This window comes from Neomonachus schauinslandi, chromosome 2 (assembly GCF_002201575.2).
Source record: "Neomonachus schauinslandi chromosome 2, ASM220157v2, whole genome shotgun sequence".
Lineage (NCBI taxonomy): Eukaryota > Metazoa > Chordata > Mammalia > Carnivora > Phocidae > Neomonachus > Neomonachus schauinslandi.
Genome location: NC_058404.1, coordinates 46,972,184 through 46,993,407, shown reverse-complemented (window position 1 = coordinate 46,993,407; position 21,224 = coordinate 46,972,184). Strand labels below are relative to the sequence as shown.

General features: G+C 36.6%; 1 protein-coding gene across 2 annotated transcripts in view; it reads left to right on the top strand.

Moving 5' to 3' along the window:
- Positions 1-396: 396 nt before the first annotated feature.
- The window catches only part of KCTD9 (potassium channel tetramerization domain containing 9), a 38,355-nt gene continuing 17,527 nt past the window's right edge, over positions 397-21,224 (top strand). For both annotated transcript variants that reach the window (XM_021698785.1, XM_021698784.2), the window contains exons 1-8: positions 397-511; positions 9,611-9,732; positions 12,226-12,269; positions 15,601-15,697; positions 16,323-16,381; positions 16,582-16,710; positions 20,538-20,605; positions 20,693-20,788. In XM_021698785.1, the coding sequence (XP_021554460.1) occupies positions 464-511; positions 9,611-9,732; positions 12,226-12,269; positions 15,601-15,697; positions 16,323-16,381; positions 16,582-16,710; positions 20,538-20,605; positions 20,693-20,788 (663 nt within the window). In that variant the 5' untranslated portion in view covers positions 397-463. The remainder of the gene's footprint in view (positions 512-9,610; positions 9,733-12,225; positions 12,270-15,600; positions 15,698-16,322; positions 16,382-16,581; positions 16,711-20,537; positions 20,606-20,692; positions 20,789-21,224) is intronic.

Genomic DNA, 21,224 nt, shown 5'->3' with positions numbered 1-21,224 from the left:
CTGGTGTTGGGTTTGCGCCTGCTCAGTAACGCCTAGAGCCGCCGTTCGGCTCCAGGTTGTGCTGATTGGCTGATAACCCTTCCCGTCTGCAAGACTGCAACCTCTCTTCCCTCCCTCCACCTGGGCTGGGTTAGTATGAGCCCACCCAACGCAGGGCGAGGATTGGCTGAGCGCTGTCCGGCGCTGCCAGTTGATTGGTGGAGCTTAGAGTCAGTCTGGGAGAGGTGGGGGAAGGGTCCCAGGCTGACTGAGGGGCCCAGGGGCGGGGTGGGAAGGAGGACCCGCCAACCCTGGGGTGTGGGACCGAGAGTGCGTGCGTGTGTGTCTCTGTAAGAGAAGGAAGGTGGCGAAGGGAGGAGAGTCCGAGTGGGTGGAGGGAGGGGAAGGGCGGGAGAAGAAGAAGGTGGGAGGAGAGCCAGGCGGGAGGGTGGCGACTCACTCAGGACCCAGTGGGGGCAGCGCGATGAGGCGGGTGACCCTGTTCCTTAACGGCAGCCCCAAGAATGGAAAGGTAAGGGGGTCGGGAGGAGGCGGGCCGCCTGCTGGGGGAGAGGGCAGCGGAGCGCGGAACGGGCTGGCAGGGCGGAGGGCTAAAGTTGGGGAGAGGGGCAGGGAGGTGGGCGTGCGCCGGGGTGGGGGGCGTCCAGGAGGTGAACGTCGGGTCCCCGCGGCCTCCTTCCAACCCACGGGATTCCTGACCCGAGCCCGCCCTTCGACTCCCCAGCCGCCCTGGGGCCAGCACAGGTCAGCTTGTGCTTTATCGTTCCCACGTCCAGGTGTGGGTCCTGGAAAACGGAGGACTCGGAGGGCGACGGGAGGGCCGCTGTCACCTGAGCGCTTGGTGCTGATGTCCCTCTTCCCACCTCCACCCCGAAGACCCCAGCCCTGGCTGTAGAAGGGCGCTTGTTGCCACCTTCGTGCTGAGTAATGGTCTGCTCCAGAAAGTGGTGGTTAACAACTAAGGCAGACACGGAAGGTTGATCAGGTAGAAAGAATGAAACTGTTTATCGGTGGATAAATAAAATATTCTTCTATCGTAGGGTGAATAGAAAATTGAAAATTAGGGACATTTTCTTGATGGTTCCTACCTTTGTCTTTTAGGCGCCCCAAGCCCCGCCGCCGCCAAACTTACGTACTCACTTTATTTCGCCTTGTTTTAGTTCCTTAGAAAGACTGTCACAATAGACTAAAATGGATTGATTTGACGTTACTAGTTGCTGTGTTCGGCCTTTGTTGAGGGTGTGGTACCAAATATTTTTTCCAAGGCTGGAGCAAGCCAAAATGAATCCTATTCCTTCTCAAGCCGCTTGCCCCACCCATGAAAGTTGTTCGGCTTCTTTAGAAAATTTGACTGCTCAAGGCAGACATTTAAGATGTGGCTAAATGACATCTAGAAGTAACGATGCCTTAGAGTTTAAGGTAAAGGTAAATTGACCTCACTGTATTATTTGCCAGAATACAGTACTTCGTTCCCTGCATATTTTGGAAACAGTATGTTTTTAAATAGTGTAATTGTGCCCCGGTATAAAAAAATGGCTTTCCAACTGCTCTGAAATTTTAAATAAATCTGCTCTAAAAATTTGAACCACGGTCTAGTTTGTTGACTATAATTTTGTGTTATTCTGATTTTAGAGACTTAATACATAAAAACAACTGGCATATATTCAAGTTCTTGAGTTTTCATAAATGTTACTTCAAAATATACTTCACAAGATGTATATTATTTCTGACCATTAACTTTTTCTAAACCTGTGTTGTCTGTTAGCTACTAAGAATCTAAAACTTACTGTTACTGGAAGAAAAAAATAGTATATCCAAACAATTGTAGTATTTTCTCAAAAGCAGACCTTTGATTGACCTTTTTATCCAGCATCTCATTGTTCCTCTCTGAAAGACAAGATGTTTAGACTCAGTCATAAATATTTAACTGTGCTCTAAATCTCCTCTGAAACCACTGAATTTTGTTCTTTCAAAGATCGGTTATGTTAGTCTTACCATATGTATTTTTTAAGCTATCTAGTTTTGACTAGATTAGGTTTTTGGGTTTAAAATTTTTGTTTCAAAAATATTTTCTCTGGAGTCTCAAAAGATTGGAAAAAAACCCATCTCAAGTAAATGAAGATAAATATATTTATGTTGTGAAGATCATAAAGATCCAAACTGGAGAATACTAGTATGATTCAATATTAAAAAATCATAATTTAATCCTTACTACTCAATTGGAAAACATATTCTATGCCAAAGTTCTGTTTCCTGTCCTCTCCAGCTGATTAAAAAAAAACCAAAAAACAAAAAACTACAATTACTCTTATTTGACAAAAGATCACAGAATAATACATAACAGCTTGCATGTTTATATAAATAATGTGACTAGAGCTAGCCTGGATTGGCATGATCGTGACATGATGTTCATGAAAAACATGCTGAAACAGAGCACTACTATTAGAGTTTGATTTTCCATCCAGCAGTTAGGATATCTGTCACTTTCAATCTCTCCTTATTAACCTAGCTTCTGTTTTTGCTTCCTGGTCATAAGTGTCTGTTTTTTTCAAATAAGTTTCCTTCCTATAAAGCTTCTTCAGTGGTTTCCAGACCGGGCCATAAAGCCTGGGCTTGGAGAGGCACAGAGTTACTGCAGGGAACTACATATGCTTACCATGACTTTTCTGTATACTGAATAAACATAAGTGTCACTAGTGCATGCTTTGATGTTGTAGTTGTAGAGAGGGCTGGGCATGCTCTAAAACAGTGCTTTCCAGAGTGAGACAGTACACCACAGAGGGTGTGCAAGAGGACCCAGGGGAGTTTAAGAAGAAATATTATACTTTATATTTTTACTTAGAAATATAAAATCATATTAAAACTTGATTTTTTGGGGGGGGGGGCGCCTGGGTGGCTCTGTCGTTAAGCGTCTGCCTTCGGCTCAGGTCATGATCCCAGGGTTCTGGGATCGAGCCCCGCATCAGGCTCCCTGCTCAGCGGGGAGTCTGCTTCTCCCTCTCCCACTCCTCCTGCTTGTGTTCCCTTTCTCACTGTCTCTCTCTCTGTCAAAAAATAAATAAAATCTTAAAAAAAAAAATTTAAAACTTGATTTTTTTAATCCATAAAGACAAGTGCTTTCAATTACTGAATGTGTCAGGTGGTCTCAAGTCTACTGAGAGAAGGGAGTGCGTTCACATGTGAAAACTTCTTCACTGGTTGGTTCACTTTGGTATATTGTGATGTACTGAAGCACACAAGTGCGGGTTAAGATTTGCATTATCCAGTTTTAACTAAATTAACCTTCACCAAAATGCCAAGTGGCTTTAAAAGATTCCTTCAAAGAAGCTGCAGATTGAAGAATATTAGTTACGTGAACACAAGTAAGCGATGAGAAAATGGCAGAGCTACCACCTCTCCAAATGTAAACTCTGAGAATTGGGGGACGAGGGGGCAGGGAAAGGATTTCTGGACCTGAGAAGTCAAAAAGTGCTGAATTTTATTTTATTTTTTTAAAGATTTACCTATTTATGAGAGAGAGAGCACGCACATGTGCGCAAGTGGGGGGGAGGGGCAGAGGGAGAGAATCTTTCAAGCAGACTTCCCACTGAGCGCAGAGCCTGAATTGGGGCTCAGTCCCATGATCCTGAGATCATGACTTGATACAAAACCGAGAGTTGGACGCTCAACTGACTAAGCCACCCAGGCACCCCAAAAAGTGCCGAATTTTAAAGAAGATTATTTGAAGTCCTATTTAATAACTGCTATTAACAATAAGCCACTCCCTAAGAGTATATTGTTCTTTGAAACATTAGCCAATGATGAGATGAGGTCATCCTAATTAGCAAGATGTTTAAAAATATTTTCCAACATATGAAGACAATTTGAGATGTTTTTCTTTTCCTTTCTTGTTCCTTTTCAGTGTTTAAAATCAATTTTATATTTGGCAGGATTTCCCTAAATTTAATGGTAAATATTTAGGGGATTTTTACTGGCCAGCTCCATATTCTAAGTCGATAAAGGTTTTTGGGAAATCATATTCTTTTCTGACTGTGGCATAAACTTTATAAATAAGTAAATAAATATACAAATGTTTGAGCACGTGCCCAAAAATGTTTTACTGATGGGGTACATAGTCAAAACATTTGAAGGCCATAATTCTAAAAAATTGGGATCTTCAAATTTTATCTTTTTTAGTTGCTCCAAAAGAATCAGTTGTATCCTCTCATCCTTTCTCCATATGCCTTGGAATTCCCATTTTTCTCTTTTTGATATTCTCTGTAAATAGCATTAAGGAATTTGAAATGAGGACTCAGACATCTGAATGTAGTGAGTGATTTCTGAGAAACCTGATGTCAGTTCAAAATTTCTGTACCTCTTGAACAGAAGTTGCGTTAACTAAAGAATATTCAGGAATAGGCTGTGCAAGTCATAGACCTTTTGTATACGTTATTTATTCAGCCAAAACTAACTGATTACCTTCTTTGTACAAGGAACCATGCCAGCTCACTGCACATATAATGGGACATGAAATAGATCCTCTGTCCTGATGTTTACACTCTTAGTCCAGGACTTAATTGTTTTCTTCTGGCTTTGATATTAGGTCAGAAATATGTTGTTGGTGTTAAGTATCCAGATTTGAATCCGTTATATTAAGTTGAAGGAAGGTGAAATCTATGTGACCTTTGCTTATTAAAATCTAAACATTAATAAGAACTTTGCTCTTCAACTTTAAACATTTAAGAAATATATTTGATACATATAAAGAGTATTAATATGCATAAAAATTAAGATGAAAATAATATACCAAATATCAGTAAACCTGCCACAGAAGGCAAGAAAAAGTATATTACCAAAACTTAATGTGCTTGTTCACTTTCCTATTCCCTTGCTTATCCATAAAGTGAGCCAATTTCATGAATGCTGTATTTGTCTTTGCCATGTCTCTTTAATAGTTGAGCCACATATGTATATGTATAACTAAATTATATATTGTTTTGTCATCTTCGGGACATAACCTAAATGGATGTCATATGTAATCTTTTGGGACTTACATTTTTCATTCAATATAATATTTCTAAGATTACATCCATAATGTCCCACATAATTTAGTTATTTTTGCTGCTTTATAATAGTCCATTTTATACAAGTACTATCCCATTTTATCTGTCCTCCTGTCAATGGACATTTGGGTTGTTTATTTCTTTATATTTTGCTATTAAATTGAAAGTGTTGCCGTAAATATTCCTGTGTATGTATCCTGGTACACACATGCAAGCATTTTTCTAGGGCAGTGGATTGCAAACTTTAGCATGCATTGGGATCAGTTGGAGGAATCGAGAAAACACATTGCTGGGCCCCACCCTCAGAGCTTCAGATTCAGTAGATCTGGGATGGGGTTAGGAATTTGAATTTCTAACATATTTCCAAGGTGATCCTAATGCTGCCAATCTAGGGACCACACTTTTTTTTTTAAGATTTTATTTATTTATTAGAGAGAGAGAACATGAGCAGGGGGAGGGGCAGAGGAAGAAGCCGGCTCCACTTTCCTATGCCCCTGCTCCAGTGAGATGCGGGGCTCCTTCCCAGACCCAAGACTCAAGGACTGTGACCCAAGCCGATGGCAGCTGCTTAGCCCACTGAGCCACCCGGGCACCCCAAGGGCCCACACTTTTGAGAACCAATGCTCTGGTGAATATAAGTTATCCTAATGGTTGACCCTTGAACAACATGGATTTGAACTGCATGGGCCCACTTATGTGTAGATTTTTTTTCGGTAAATACCTGTAGTACTATATATTTTCTCTAGCGCACTTTATTGTAAAAATAGAGTAACATAACTTACAAAATATGTATTAATTGTCTATATTATTGGTAAGGCTTCTGGTCAATGGTAGGCTATTAGTAAAGTGTTTGGAGAGTCAAAAGTTATATGTGGATTTTTAAATACACAGGGGAGGGGGAGTTGGTGCCCCAAAACCCTGCATTGTTCAAGAGTCAACTGTATTGGATGTGAGGTATATGAATGTTTAATTTTTTCAAATGCCAAATTGTTTTTCAGAGTTATTGCAGTAATTTATATCCCACCAGCAGTGCATAAACCTTCCCACTGATCCAAATCCTCTTCAACACTTGATTTTGTCAGACTTTTTAATATTTAATATTTTAATATTTGCCTTCTTGACCTAGTTATGTTATCTTTTTTAGGAACAAAATAATTTAAAAATATGTGGAATTTAAGAAACAAGACAAAAGAATATAGGGGGAAAAAAAGGAGAGGCACAAACCAAGAAAAAAAACTCTTAACTATAGAGAACAAACTGATGGTTACCAGAGGGGAGGTGGGGGGGGGATGGGTGATCAGGATTAAGGAGTGCACTTGTGATGAACACCAGGTGTTGTATGCAAGTGTTGAATCACCATATTGTACACCTGAAGCTAATATTAAACTGTTAACTGAAATTTAAATTTAAAAAACCCCTTATTTTAAATGTATTAAACTAAAAGTGTAGGTAGAGTAAATTTAGTAATTGTGATTAATAGTTTGGTTGGGTAAATCAGCCTGCATAAATTAAGTATTTATTGATAGTGTCTTAGTTAATAGATAATATGGGCATGTAAGAAAAAACGCTTTAAGTACATGTGCGGGTTTTAATTTTTAAATTTGAAGAACACAGGTTACAATTTGAAAATGGTGTTTAAAGGCAAATTAAAACTCACTAAACTGATACGCCCTCGTAGGCACAGTATAACATTTACTTTCCCAGTTGGTAAATGGCTTTCACTTGTCTTAGGGTCTGAAATTTAGAAAGGGTTAAGTTAAATAGTAACGTAATATGGTTCTCATTAACTTAACTAGATGCACTTCTCAATTTACGCCATAGAATGCTTCCATTCTAAGTATAGTGCCTTGTTTATTAAAGCAGATAATCCCAGTAACATGGGAACTCCAGGTCCACCCTGGGGAGCATATAGCCATTCTTAGCATGATCATTTTACAAATGCTTGGCCTCTCTGAGGACTAAAATAAGCTTATTATATAACAATTACAGCTCAAATCTATGATATTACAAGATTTCCATTGCTGCTTTCTCCCCAACAAAGTTGTTACATAAAGAAAGGTACATGAGCCAGTCTATTACAGACTTTCTTACCAACTTAAAATGTTTTGCAAGCCTATCACATTTTTATGTTGGTATATATCTATTTTTAAATCAGATATTCTGATTGGTTTATATGAAAGACAGATTTTGAATATTATGTTTGCAATATAATTCTATCTTATTTGTTAGTATGTGCAAGAGAGTAAAGCTAAAGTGATCTAGTTAAACAAATGCCAAAAATGCCCTCCAAATGAAAAACAAGTGTGGTAGCGCAACTTAAGGGCAATTTTTCAAATCTACAGAACTGTAAGATTTCTTGCAATAATTTCACTACTATTTTCTCTAATTGATGGCCTTTTGATTATCTTATTTAAAGGAAAGTGTCCATTGCATAACATAGATACATTAAATTTTCATCCGTTTTATGATATGGCTGGTTGAGGGAGAGAAGTGAAAAGAAATGCTGGGGGAGAAAGTTGGTGTTCTGGCAAGGAGGGGATAATGTCAGGCTAACCAAAACCATGTAAAAATATATAAGAAGCAAAGGTCAATTAGAAAATTCTTATATAATAGGAACTATGACAAGAATGCTGATGTTGGAAAGGATTTTCTTACCCTCCCCAGACAGTTTCCGGGCTGTAAAAGTCGATTTGCATTTGCTTTGGTCAGTGTCTTGTGTTTCTATGCTTTTGATTCTTTTGTTTTCTCTCCATACCCCCTCTCTTAGCACAAGTGGGTTTGCTGCACCTAATGCCTTATATTTTTTCTCTTCCTTTTCTCCCAGGAACATGTATCTGCAGTAACAGAATTCCAGGCTCTATTACGGAGGTGAAAAAATGATAGGAAATAAAGGAGACACATTTTATTCAAGTTTCAGTTATTTACGGCTTGTCTCCTCTGTCAAGACACTGTGCCAAGTGCTTTCCATTATTTTTTTTTTTTTTACCATGGCAAGATATACATAACACAAAAGTTAGCATTTTAGCCATTTTTAAGCATACAATTCATTGGCATTAGGTACATTCAGAGTGTAACATTACCACTACTTCCAAAATTTATCATACCAAATAGAAACTACCCATAAGCAATGACTTTCCTATTCACCCTCCACCCTGGTAATCTTTATTCTACTTTCTGCCTAAGTATGTCATGTAAGTGGGATCACATAATATTTGCCCTTTTATGTGTCTGGCTTATTTTACTTAGCATATGGCTTCAAGATTTATCTATGTTGTAGCATGTATCAGAATTTCATTCCTTTTAATAGCTGAATAATATTCCATTGTGTGTATATACCACATTTTGTTTATCCATTCATCCGTTTAAGGACACTTGGATTGTGTATGACTTTTAATCCACCTACTTCCCTTTAAATTGTGCTTGCCTACAACCCTTCCCTAGAATTTCCCAGCTTGCAATACTTATCTGTCCTTTCATCCTTATGATCCAAGAGAAAACAGTTGGGGATCTGAGTACTCTGCCATGAAGATTGCACATTCCCATATTAACAAGCAATTCCCCCCATACCCTGCTATTCGTTACATTTATCTAACTAAAAATTCAGGGTCTACTAAACTCCAGTCACTGGTAACCAAAGGATCAGCCTTGTTTCTTATTTCATATGGCACTTTGATCCAGTATCCCGTGGGAAGTTGATTGGCTGTTCGTTCTTCATGTTCAGCCCCTCATCTATGTTTTATTCGTAATTTTCAGAAATCCTAACCGATAACAGTACAACTATACAACTCAGCCACTGGGAACCCATAGTTAAAATTATACTGGAGCAAAAAAAAAAAAAAACTACATGTAGAGATTCTCAGCCCCCTACCTAAGCATTTGCATTGCTTATGCATATATCAGACTGTGCCTGATGTAAAGCAGGAGAGAGCAATTCACTGTATCCCAGCTGTTGGCTGTATATAGAATGTTAGCTAAAATCTGGCTTTTATAATTATAAGTGGTTGCTGAAGAATTAAATAAATGAAGTGGGAAGTTGTTACCTTTCACGTGGTGGTTGATGTAGTAAATGTTATCATAAACAGTAAATCATTCCTATTTTTAAAATAAACCATTCCTATAACAAAGGAATAACATAAAAGCAACATTATAAAGACTTAATAGGTCTCAGGCACTTTGCTAAGCTCATGCCATGCATTAACTCATTTCATCCTCATGACCTGATATAGGTGTGTCTTTTATTCATTTCTTGTTAAAACAACAGAAGCATAAAGAGGTTAATTTGGCTCATGTCGACAGCTAGAAAATGTCATAACCTACATTCAGCTGTGGGTCTGTCTTCAGAACTAGAGCGTTATTTAACATACATAAGATTGTAAATTATTTTCACGCAGAGATGATTTCTTACACTCTAGTTTTGGATTTCAGCAATATTAGATGTAAGAACCTCTCAGAATCTCCTTTTATTTGATAGTCTGATTTTTAGTCCTGTTTATAGTATGGTGGTTTATAATTTGTAAGTAATGAAATTCATTATATAAGTTATCCAAATTAATCTGGTGTGTTCACAGGTGGTCGCTGTATATGGAACTTTATCTGATTTGCTTTCTGTGGCCAGCAGTAAACTCGGCATAAAAGCCACCAGTGTGTATAATGGGAAAGGTGGACTGATCGATGATATTGCTCTGATCAGGTAACCTTCACCTTCTTATAAGCTGTCTACAGTGTTCCCTCAGCATCTTGGTGCTGTGCTGTTTCCCTTAAGCAGTAGTTTAATTACTGGTAAGAATACAGAATTTTGGCAAATGATTGCCTAAAATTTGCTCTTTAGAATTTAAGTAATTTGGACTTCTACTATAAGGTAGAAAATCCTCAGTACATTCCAATATTCTGATAGTCTTTCTGCATATTTCATACATGGCTATAAGGAATTTTTTTGTTATTAGAGATGGATCTAATAAGACATGCAATTTGGGAGGGGTGTCAGAATTTATTTTCGTATTAACAAAATTGATGTATATACATTAACTCATGACTTGATTGCCTCTGAACATGTTTTTGTAAGATAAATTTAAAATGTTGATTCTTCTCTGCTTGTTATAAAAATAGCCCTCACAGAGAAGCAGGCCAATTCGCTAAATGACTAATTTACACAAAGCCAGTTCACCAAAAATCAGTTTGTCGAATGACCAATTTGCCGAGTGTTTTCCAGGTGTTAATTTCACCACATCTTTTTATTTTTTTTTAAAGATTTTTTATTTATTCATTTGAGAGAGAGACAGAGCACACAAGCTGCGGGAGAGGCAGAGAGAGAGGGAGAAGCAGGCTCCCCTCTGAGTCAGCCGGGAGCCTAATGTGGGGCTTGATCCCAGGACCTGGAGATCATGACCTGAGCCAAAGACAGATGCCTAACCATCTGAGCCACCCAGGCGCCCTTTACCACATCTTTTCTACCTCTTTTCCCACCGTTTATGATTTGGGTTTGGCTAATATCATGGCATGTTTCAAAATTCAGATGCCTAGAACGTCTGACTCTGAGGACATGCATTTTTTTAATGTTAGAAATTTGATTGATCTCTTTTAATTTAAATGCTACTGCTTATTGTTCAATTCATTTCCTAAGAATGCTTTGAATTTTATGAACCTTACAAAGACCTATTTTGGTAAAAACTTGCTAAATAAGGTAGAGCTTTAAGTAGGGTTAATTCACCAGTGATCCTCCACAATAGTGACTTTCTGTTTGTTGGGTTTTGATTTTGTTTTTTAAATATCCCAGGCAGATTTATCTCTTTAAAACAAGTGTTAGTTCACCTCATTCCATTCTTACAGGCTCATAGAATTTTGGAGCAAGAGGCTTAAGAAAGAAGATGGGAGGGGAACGCTAAGAACTGACTTTGCCCGTTGCCTTGTATTGGCTCTGCCCAAGTCACCTCATTTAATTGGCGAGGCATGAGGTCTTTTAAACTGATGGTATGAAGATAATGATGCGCTAAATTACAATAGCTAATACAGAACTACAGTAGCTAATACAAAACTACAAAACTAATATAAAGTTTAGTTTTTGTTTAAACTCAGGTCAGAATGACCTTTCAATGTAATACACTGCTTTTGAAGGTAATCGCTTCTAATCTCTTCATTTTATAAATGAGGAAACTAAACATTTGAGAAGTTCAATATCTTACCTGGGTCACACAGTTTAGTTAGTTGATTTTTGTTAATGAGAAGAAAACAAATGTTCATACTGTCTTAAAAATTAATTGGCATAGTGAGCAAGTAGAAAAGATTGTAGACTTAAAAGATGTAGCTTTAAAATCCAAATCAATTAGAATTTCTTAGTTTTTCAGCATCTGTCTCCCAGCTTCTTTCCGTTTCGATAGATAATTGAGTCTCATTCTTGGATGATTTGCATCAAGCTAAATTTCTCCTTAACCCAGATGCTGCCTCTAAGAAATATTCAATGCATTCCTGTGATGCCTTACAGGAAATAAAAATTTCTACAACATAGAAGGTCAGAAATGAAGCCTTCTGAACTAGAAAATATCTACCTGATTAAGAATTTGTGGCTCACAGTGTATACTCTGACCACTTATTTGCACTAATGGTGAGATATGTTGAGGCAGGGGAGGAGAATATACACTGATAATCTAGAATTTTGGATTATGTGCAATCATTTTACCTTTGGGTGTGTGGTGGGTGTTAGTAAGTTTGTATAGCAGAGTTCTACTTGAAAATTATATTCTTCCTAGATGTAACATAAAAATGTATTTTCATTTCCAAAGCACAGAGCAGCTGATGATTTAGAAGAAAACCCCAATAATTTATTGAGGGTTACAGAATTAAAGTAAAAAAAGAATTGCCATGGCTTTAATCATATACCTTGTGCATGAGCGTGTGTTCTTCAGTTGATAAGAAAGCTGAATTCACATAATTAGCATAGTGGGTTTTGTTTTGTTTTTGCCATTTTAAAAGTTCTTCCATGTGCAGGACCTTATTTGAATTTAAATCCAAAGACCGCTAAGTCAAGAAGTTAAGCAAAGCACTGGAAACTTAAGTCAACTTCCTTGCAATATAGATTGATAGCAAAACCTGCCTTCTACATAATTCTGAGGTATAGGTCCTCTAGTCAACTGATAATTAATGTGATTTCTGGATTTTGATGGTGGCTTTTAAATTTTGATTTCCCCAGGGATGATGATGTTTTGTTTGTGTGTGAAGGAGAACCATTTATTGGTAAGTGACTTCCTTACAAGCCAATTTTGTCTGCCAAAATGAAAAAGATGGCAAATATTTTACATGCACTTACTAAGCTTAATATTGAAAAGGATCTCATGGCAGCATTCTGATCTTCATACCTTCTTTGATTCTAAATCGGATGTGTGTGTATCGAAGTAAAGTTTTAATTTGGATTATATTATCATATTTTAGTATGGATACCTCATCTTTTTACATGCCTTTAAAATGCTCTGGAAGTACACAGATTCATCAAAGATGACATGATAAGGTCATTTTGATTGTGGAAACTACAACTTTTGTTATGATACGTTCTCCTTGACAGTAATTGTCGCAATTCCTGTGTGTTAGGTTACAGATTTTAGAGTGTACTGCTTGCACAAGTTAGCATTTGACAATCATTCACAGTGGTCAGATCAAATCAGTCAAAATGACTTGGTATCAACCACACACAAGGACACGTACGCTACCTTTTGATTTGGAAGAAAGCTTATACAGTTGTGCATCTCAAGAGAGAGAGCCTAAGGCTTAGATAACATCACTGTTCTTTAATGAGTATTTGATATATTTAGCTCCATACAATCTGACCCTGAATATTTAGTAATTTTTGTAAGCCATCACAGTAATTGTATTTGGTGAGTAGAGGGAGTTCTCAGGATCATCACACAAGCAGTTGCCAACTTAGAAGTAAGTACATTCTCTTCTCTGTCTCTACCTTAAAATGATGAGCACAAATTTTTCCACAGCTTTTATCCATTAGCTTACCAAAGTAGTTAGCAAGCAGCTGTCACTTAATTGGTTCTTTGCACACATACAAACAAAAAGTAATCAAGTAGTGTTTTTGTCTTATCGTTACGAACTCTTGGATTTAAAAATATTTGGTATGTTTTCATGCTCTGCGTTTATTGATGCCCACATTATTTTATGTTTGGCTGGTGGAAACCTCTTCAACTCCTTTTATTACAACCCCATTGGTCTTTTATAGCTTCCTTACTATCTGGAGTAACAAGGTATTCATCTTATACTTCTGTCGCAGACCCAGATCAATACATTTTCCAAGAAGCCTTAATTTCTTTTAGTAGGAAATGTCATTTCAGAACACAGTCTGGGTGCCAGATAGGCTCATTGCTGCTGGGTTCATTATTTTTACTAGGCTTTTTGGTGTTCAGAGTTGGAAATACATAACTAGCTAGAGATGAAATTTATGTGTAATATATATTATATGATATGAAGGTTTATATGATATATGACATTATACAGAGGTAAAATATCTCCTGGGTTCATACTCCTACTTTGGTTTGTATCAGGATTGTAAGATTTTTATTTAACTTTTTCTGTCTTACACCTATGTCTCCTTTCTTCCATATCAATAATTCTGGTTTTCAGGGACATAGGGAATAATAGAATTATGTCCTAAGTACTCATTTCATCCCACACAAAACACACATAAGAGTGTCAGTAACAATTCCAATACTTTACCAATATGACTGCTAAAGGCAGTTAAACATTTTTTTGCATATGCTCATTCCTTTCTATCCTTACTTAAAAAATAATTGTATTGTTTCTACATTATCAGCTTACATAGCCATTATATACTATACTATCTCTTAAAACTGTCACTTAGCTTTACTCTTTCAAATGTATTTAATGCTCACCCCCAATCCTTACGTTGATGCTTCCAGTGGTTGTCTGAAACTTGTTCTATAGTAGATTCTTTACAAAGAACTTCTGAGAACAATGTTCTCTGATATCTCACATGTTAATAACAGTTTGTGGCCTCTATACTTGAAAATCAATTTGACTGGATATAAAATCATATGTCAAAACTGAACAAATTGAAAACTTTAATGTATGGTTTATTGTGTATCAGTTATTCCTCAATTAAGCTGTTAAAAAAAAATCCTTAGTTCACATTTTCTTTCTTTAAGTATCTTAAATATGTTGTACTCAATCTTATTCTGGCATAAAATGTTCGTATCCAAAAAATCTGATCATTCATAATGATTATTTTTCCTAGGTCACTCAAAGGATTATTCTCTTTCTTTAAAAAATGGTAATTTTAGGAGGCTCTTTCTGAGTGTTCTGAGCTGATTCTCTCTGTCTGATATGTGGTGAACCCTGTTGATATATACTTTCAAATCTTCTTTTAATTTCGGCAAAGATTTCTTGAACTTTAAATTATGCATTTATTTTGTCCCCTTGCTTTAATTTTCTCCTTTCAGTACTCCTATTGTTTGTATGTTGGATCTTCTACACCTGTCTTTTATATTGGAAATCTTCCTTGAAATCCTTTTCATCTCTTCCTTCATTTCTTACTGATTTTTAAAGGTTTCCTCTTTTTCATCTTTTCTTTCCCTTAAGGTGCTACCTGTTTATTCTCTCCTGGTTCTTCTAGTTTAATCTTCATTTCTGAATTGGGTTTTCATTGTAGTTCTAATTCTCTCCTGAGTTCTCTCACCTCATTTGTGAATTTTGTAATTCTGGGTTATGTTGTTCTTTTCATATTTTGTATTTACTTCTTTTAGCATGTTTGGAATATTTGATTATAGTTTTTATCTATTTTGTGGGCATTTCTTTCTGGCACATTTTCATTGTCTATAGGGATGTAATTCTTTTTTTAAATTTTTGTATGGGATCTTCTGTTGCCCATTTAAAGTGGAAAATTAGTTTCTTTAACTTGAGAAGGGAGAGCTGACTTAGGAAAGGTTTTTCTAATTTCATGGCTCTGAAGTTCCCTTTTCTGTTGTTTGTGCGAAGTATTAAAAAATATGGAAGTCACCTTCTCATATATTCTGGTTGTGTTAGACCTTTTTAACTTTTATCTGAACTCCTTTCTCTTTTGTCTCTGTTGTCTTTGTTCTGTTCAACTTGGATTCTTTTTCCAACATCTGGTCCTTAGTGTATTGGGCTTTGTCCTAGAAGGGAGTTTTGGCTGGTGGGTTTTGAGGTTCATTTCCAGCCTCCTCAGATCTTACTGCAAACTACTTGCATCATCCACCCATGGATTGGACATAGCCCTTCCACTTTCAGTCTGCTATTCTCAAATAGACTTGCTGAGCTTTGAAGTGAGTATGGATTACTTTGGAATTCTTAGGTTCATCACATACCCTGTTGTTTCTGTCAGCTTCTTCCTTCAAAGATGCTGATACCATGGTGCTCTTGTATCTGTGGGAATACCTTACCAGATTTGTCTTAAATGCTATCAATGGGTCTCTAGTAGCGCTGGTATGCTTTTATGTGTGTTTTTAGTGTCAAAAATGAAGCTTATTGCCATCTTCCCCATTAATCAAATCTTAACTTTTTTTTATTATTTTCTACATGTCATTTCTAGATCCTCAGACAGATTCTAAACTACCTGAAGGATTGTCAGGATCTCACACAGACTGGCTAACCTTAAATGTTGGAGGGCGGTACTTTACAACTACACGGTAGGTGCATGTGAATGTGTGCACAGGTGTGTGTTAGAGGACACTATGCAGTATTTGTTCTTTCCTTCAGTTTTGCTCATTTCCTTAGAAGAGACTCCAGTACTATGTGATCTTAAACCATTTTTTTCGTTAAGTTTTTTTAAAAAGTAGAAAAATGATTCACAGGTTCTTCCAAAGAAAGCATGAAAGGTATGAACGTGTTTTTTAGGTATCAAGTATTTTAGGGTTTTAGAACAGGTTTTTTAGATGTCAGATAATAAACATGCAACACAAGTAAAAACTAACAATACTGAAATTGGTAGCAACTATAACTGCTTATGTTAAAGGGATAAGAACAATGTAAATTTAGGTCAAGAATATTGTGATATAATAGCTTGCCAGAAGGATAGATTAGTGTTTAAATTAAAGGAACCTAAAACAATATTTGAATCAAAGGAAATGCCAGAATAGAAGGGATTTTGACAAATGGCAACTTATTGCACGTTTTTGTTTCCCAGCGTCACTCCTACCAGGTTATAGCATGCATCTTTTTGAGAGAGCAGCTGGGATCGAGTATACTCTTGACTTAAATATGTTTGTTTATAAAGACAAATGGAGAAATCAATTTTTTTCCCTGAATTCTTAGGAGCACTTTAGTGAATAAAGAACCCGACAGTATGCTGGCCCACATGTTTAAGGACAAAGGTGAGTGCAACACATTGTTTTCGCATTTTGTGTGATCTGTTTGTAGCTGTATTGACTTATCTCTTGTCCTTCTGTACTTTTTAATGATATCAATAATTTTTACACGAGTAAAAACTTATTAGTATGTTACACAATTTTTAAATTTCTAACTTTGGGTTTTGTTTGTGGGGGGGGTTCTCTTCACTATAATGGTGATACAGGTGTCTGGGGAAATAAGCAAGATCATAGAGGAGCTTTCTTAATTGACCGAAGTCCTGAGTACTTTGAACCCATTTTGAACTACTTGCGTCATGGACAGCTCATTGTAAATGATGGCATTAATTTATTGGGTGAGTTTTTAATATGATTCCTCATATTTTTGTAATGTTAGGATTTTTTTATTTTGTTTTCACTTGCTTAGTAACATAGTATATTTTCATAAAGGGAAAATATATCTTTTCTACTTTTTTTTTTTTAAAAAGATTTTATTTATTTATTTGATAGGGAGAGAGAGACAGCGAGAAAGGGAACACAAGCAGGGGGAGTGGGAGAGGGAGAAGCAGGCTTCCCGCTGAGCAGGGAGCCCAGCGCAGGGCTCGATCCCAGGACTCTGGGATCACGACCTGAGCCGAAGGCAGACGCTTAATGACTGAGCCACCCAGGCGCCCCTATCTTTTCCACTTTTAAAACTAATTTTATATATATATATGAATATATATAGGTATAGAAATAGTTGTAGGCACAGATAGATAGCCTTTGTGTATATGGGTGTATGTCTAACCCATAAATTCTGATTTTAGATTCTAAATAGAGTTAGATTTTTTCACGAGGGACTTTAAGGGATTTTGTTGTTTTTTTAATTGAATTGTGACTGATTTGACTTCAAGTTATGGACCTTCCCATCATGTTGAGACGTAGAGTCATCAAAAGGGGAAATTATACTTCAGAATCATAAGACTGGATTAGAATCTCAATTCTACAACTTACTAGAAAATTAACTTGGGGAAAGTCTCTCTGAGTCTCCTTTGAAAACTGAGTATTAAAAATATACTCGTCCCTGACTACATCACAGGATTTTCACATCATGGAGATGATGTCAGCCAGAGCCCTTATAAAGCAGTAGATGCATATTCAATGCTCATGGGCCTCTAGGTAACTAAATTTGGTCTGACTTGATGAGTGGTGGGGGGTGTGTGGCGATCTTGAGTGCACATTCCTACTCAGCTTCCACAGATTGTTGCCATGTGGGTGTGTGGGCATAGGGTATCAGAGCCTTGATTTTTAAAGAAAAGCTGGAAATCTAAAATTTTATGTGAAATCTTCTGATTTTGAAAATACTACATGCCAAACACATTATAGTCAGCCTGGGCTGGTGGTGGGGCAAAGGGGCTAACTTACAATCCCTGAAGTATAATAGACAACACTCAGTAACTTTTATTGTTGCTGTATTAAAGTCTGTATTGCCTTTAAAGCTTACCCATTGCAAAAAATGACCTTATTTGACCTTTCATTTAACTTCATACCTATTCATTACAAATTCTTGTTGCTTTCTTATTTTTTACCTACCAACTGTTGCTTAAAACCCTGTATAACCTATTTTTATTTTACTCATTCTTCAGAAATTATCATTAGAAAAATAAGCAGTGGTCCTCTCTTATACAATCCTTTGCTTTTCAGCAGCTAGATCACTTTTGCTTACACTCTGGCGGCCCCTCTTTTCTTCTGAGGACATTTAAACTTCACCGTAGGCATCCTATGGGCTCTTTGATGCTTTCTAGTTTAATTTTTCTCTGTATCACGGATAGCCTTTCATATCCTCCCTGCCTAGGAAATAACATCAGAAATACATATCCATGCTCTCCCAGACTTCAGCACTACAGGCTCTTTGCCAAGCAATGCTTGCTCCTTTTTCAGGTTTCTCGGCCATTGCTTTATTTATTCAGTTGTTCAGCAAGCAGAGCTCTGTACTGGATTCATTTTATAAAGCATTACTACTTCTAATTAGTACAAAATCTATCCAAACTCTTTATTAATATCTATAGGTTGCCCCAAGTAATTATATGCTTTACAATAATCTACAGACTTTTTTACCTCCCCTCTATTTACTTACATGACCTTATTTTTTATTCTTCCTTATTTGTGCTTTCATCAGTGAATGTATTTTTTGCTTGCTTTCATTATTTTTCTGCCATTAATGACCTTCACTTTTTCCAATGAATCATGTCTTCCTTTTCTGCTTTGATTTGCCTTCAAAACCTTTTTCTGATTTTTTTTCAAGATTTTATTTATTTGAGAGAGAGAGCGCACAAGCAGGGGGAGGGACAGAGGGAGGGAGAGAAGCAGACTCCCTGCTGAGCAGGGAACCCAATGTGGGGCTCGATCCCAGGACCCTGAGATCATGACCTGAGCCGAAGGCAGACACTTAACCGACTGAGCCACCCAGGCACCCTTCTTTTTTCTGCTTTAAGTCATCTTTCCGTACCTTGTAGGCAAATTTCACTTCAATCCAATTGTTCTCTAACTTGAAAACTTTTCTAGCATTGCAGAATTTATTTCCTTGAAGTTCACATAAATTTTCTGAACCCCAGTTTGATGCAGTAAAAAGAGAATGGTCTTAAATGTCAGAAAACATGCAATTTGATAATGATCAAGGTGATCATTTATTGAGGACCTACCAAGTGCGAAGCATTATACCAAATAATATATATGCATATCTCTTTTAATACTTATGTCAACTTTGTGAAGAAAGTCATAATACTCCCATTTCACAAATGTAAACAGGAACTTTAATTAAGAGAAAGAATAAGTAGCTTCTCTAAGACAAAAAAGGAAGTGAGTGGCAGAACTGAGATTCAAATCTAATTTCTACTGTGCTGACAGAAAAATATGCTAAATATTACTTCGGTTTCTCAACTGTCTCCCATAGATGTCTTGTATTTCTAAGGCTTTTCCGGAAGTTTTTAAGGTTTGGTTCTGAACCTAGAAGTAAAAAAAAAAAAAAAAAAAGTCGTTACTCTATTCCTTGGGGGGTTTCTGACTGACTCAGAAGATCTTGGCACACTGAGAGTGAAGCCCACTAGAAACCCCTTTGTATGGTGGGCGTCTACCAGGGACAGATAGGAAATATGGCTGCCCCTTCAAGAGGAATCCAGAGATGAGGCCCCTCTGGCGTGGGCTGGAAAGTGTTGTGCCAGAGCAGCTGCCTGAGCAGTGTGCTGTTCATCAGATGACCTTTGTTTTGTAGCTGGAATATTAGAGGTGAATTGGGCTTTCCCTGAGAAGGTCATAATCTTCCCAGATAACTGCTGAGCTTCCCATATCTACCTCTAGTTACCCTTATTAGCTTGAACTATTCAAAGAAAGAGATTATGTCTCTTACTTTCTTTGTAATTTCTGAGTCCTTAGGAATTTTTTTTAACAAGTTAAAAAACTCAGCTAACTAAATGACTGAGGTCTTCATTTGAAGGAAAATGGATTCCCAATTTCTTCCCAAATACCCTGATGAAGATGTTTAACAGATGTAAGAAAATACAGTATACACACTAAGTCATCTGGAGAAGGTGCAGATTTTTTTTTTTTACCAAGAAAAGCAAATGATACATAAAATCCCTTTTATCATTTAGAAATCGTTTTTTTTTTTTTAATTGAATTTCCTTAAGAGAGGTTTCTGAGTCATTCTGTTGACTTATTTGGAAACTAATTTACTTTTATTCATTTCTATAATTTTCTGATGCAGTAAGTAAGAGATAATTGTGACAAACCCATTCAGATCTGCTCCATTGAAGTCAATGAGATGTTAAGATGAGGTGAACTAGTCATTTAATATTAGATTCACAATCAAATTTATTTCAATTATTTTAGGAACTTGTGCAATTAGGAGTTTTTGCTTATGGCCTATTTAAAGTGATTGTCAGAAAATTTTGAAATATAGAAGGCTTTCATTCTAATTCATTAGTTCTCTATGTTTTTCTTTTGCTGAATGTAAACTATTTAGAAAAACTTTGTGTTACAAATATTTAAAAATATTCTGTATACATGTTCTACACGAGTTATTTTTCTTCTATATTGATTGCCTGCTTGTTGAATTTCACTTGTATTGTGAGGATTTAACAAAGAATTTTATAAATATTAAAATGAATAGTTTTCTATAAAAGTCACATCGTTTTTATTATGATAGGTGTGTTAGAAGAAGCCAGATTTTTTGGTATTGACTCATTGATTGAACACCTGGAAGTGGCAATAAAGGTAAAGCTCTTTTTACATTAGCCAGTATTACAATTATTGTAGCTGTCTCCGAAAATGCTCCACTAATTTTTTAATATCTTTTTCAAGAATTCTCAACCACCAGAGGATCATTCGCCAATATCTCGAAAGGAATTTGTCCGATTTCTGCTAGCCACGCCAACCAAATCAGAATTGCGTTGCCAGGTAATTAAAGCAGACTTTTACAGGAGTTATTTGTGTTAGCGAAGCTGTGAGTAAAGCTTTACATTCTTCTACAATTTTTTTTTTGCCTTACATTCCTTTTTCATGCAAGATAGAATTTAATTATGGGTGATAGCATTGCAAAAAAAAGAGATGTAATGGCCTTTTTTATTATCTAATATGCTTCATGTGGCAGTTTTTGAGTAGTTCATCAGAATTGCAGCAATTAAAAAGTCAATTGTTTGTACATTTGTTATGTATGGCCAGTCACTGGCAGATACTTTTACGTATTATGACATTAAAGATTTTAAAAACCTCAGTACTCACTTTTCAATAAAACTACCTTGAATTATTGAATACTTATAAAATATAGAAAAATATACAAATAATACCTATCAGTAGGTACATGGCCAACAGAGATCGCTCTTTAGAAATTTCT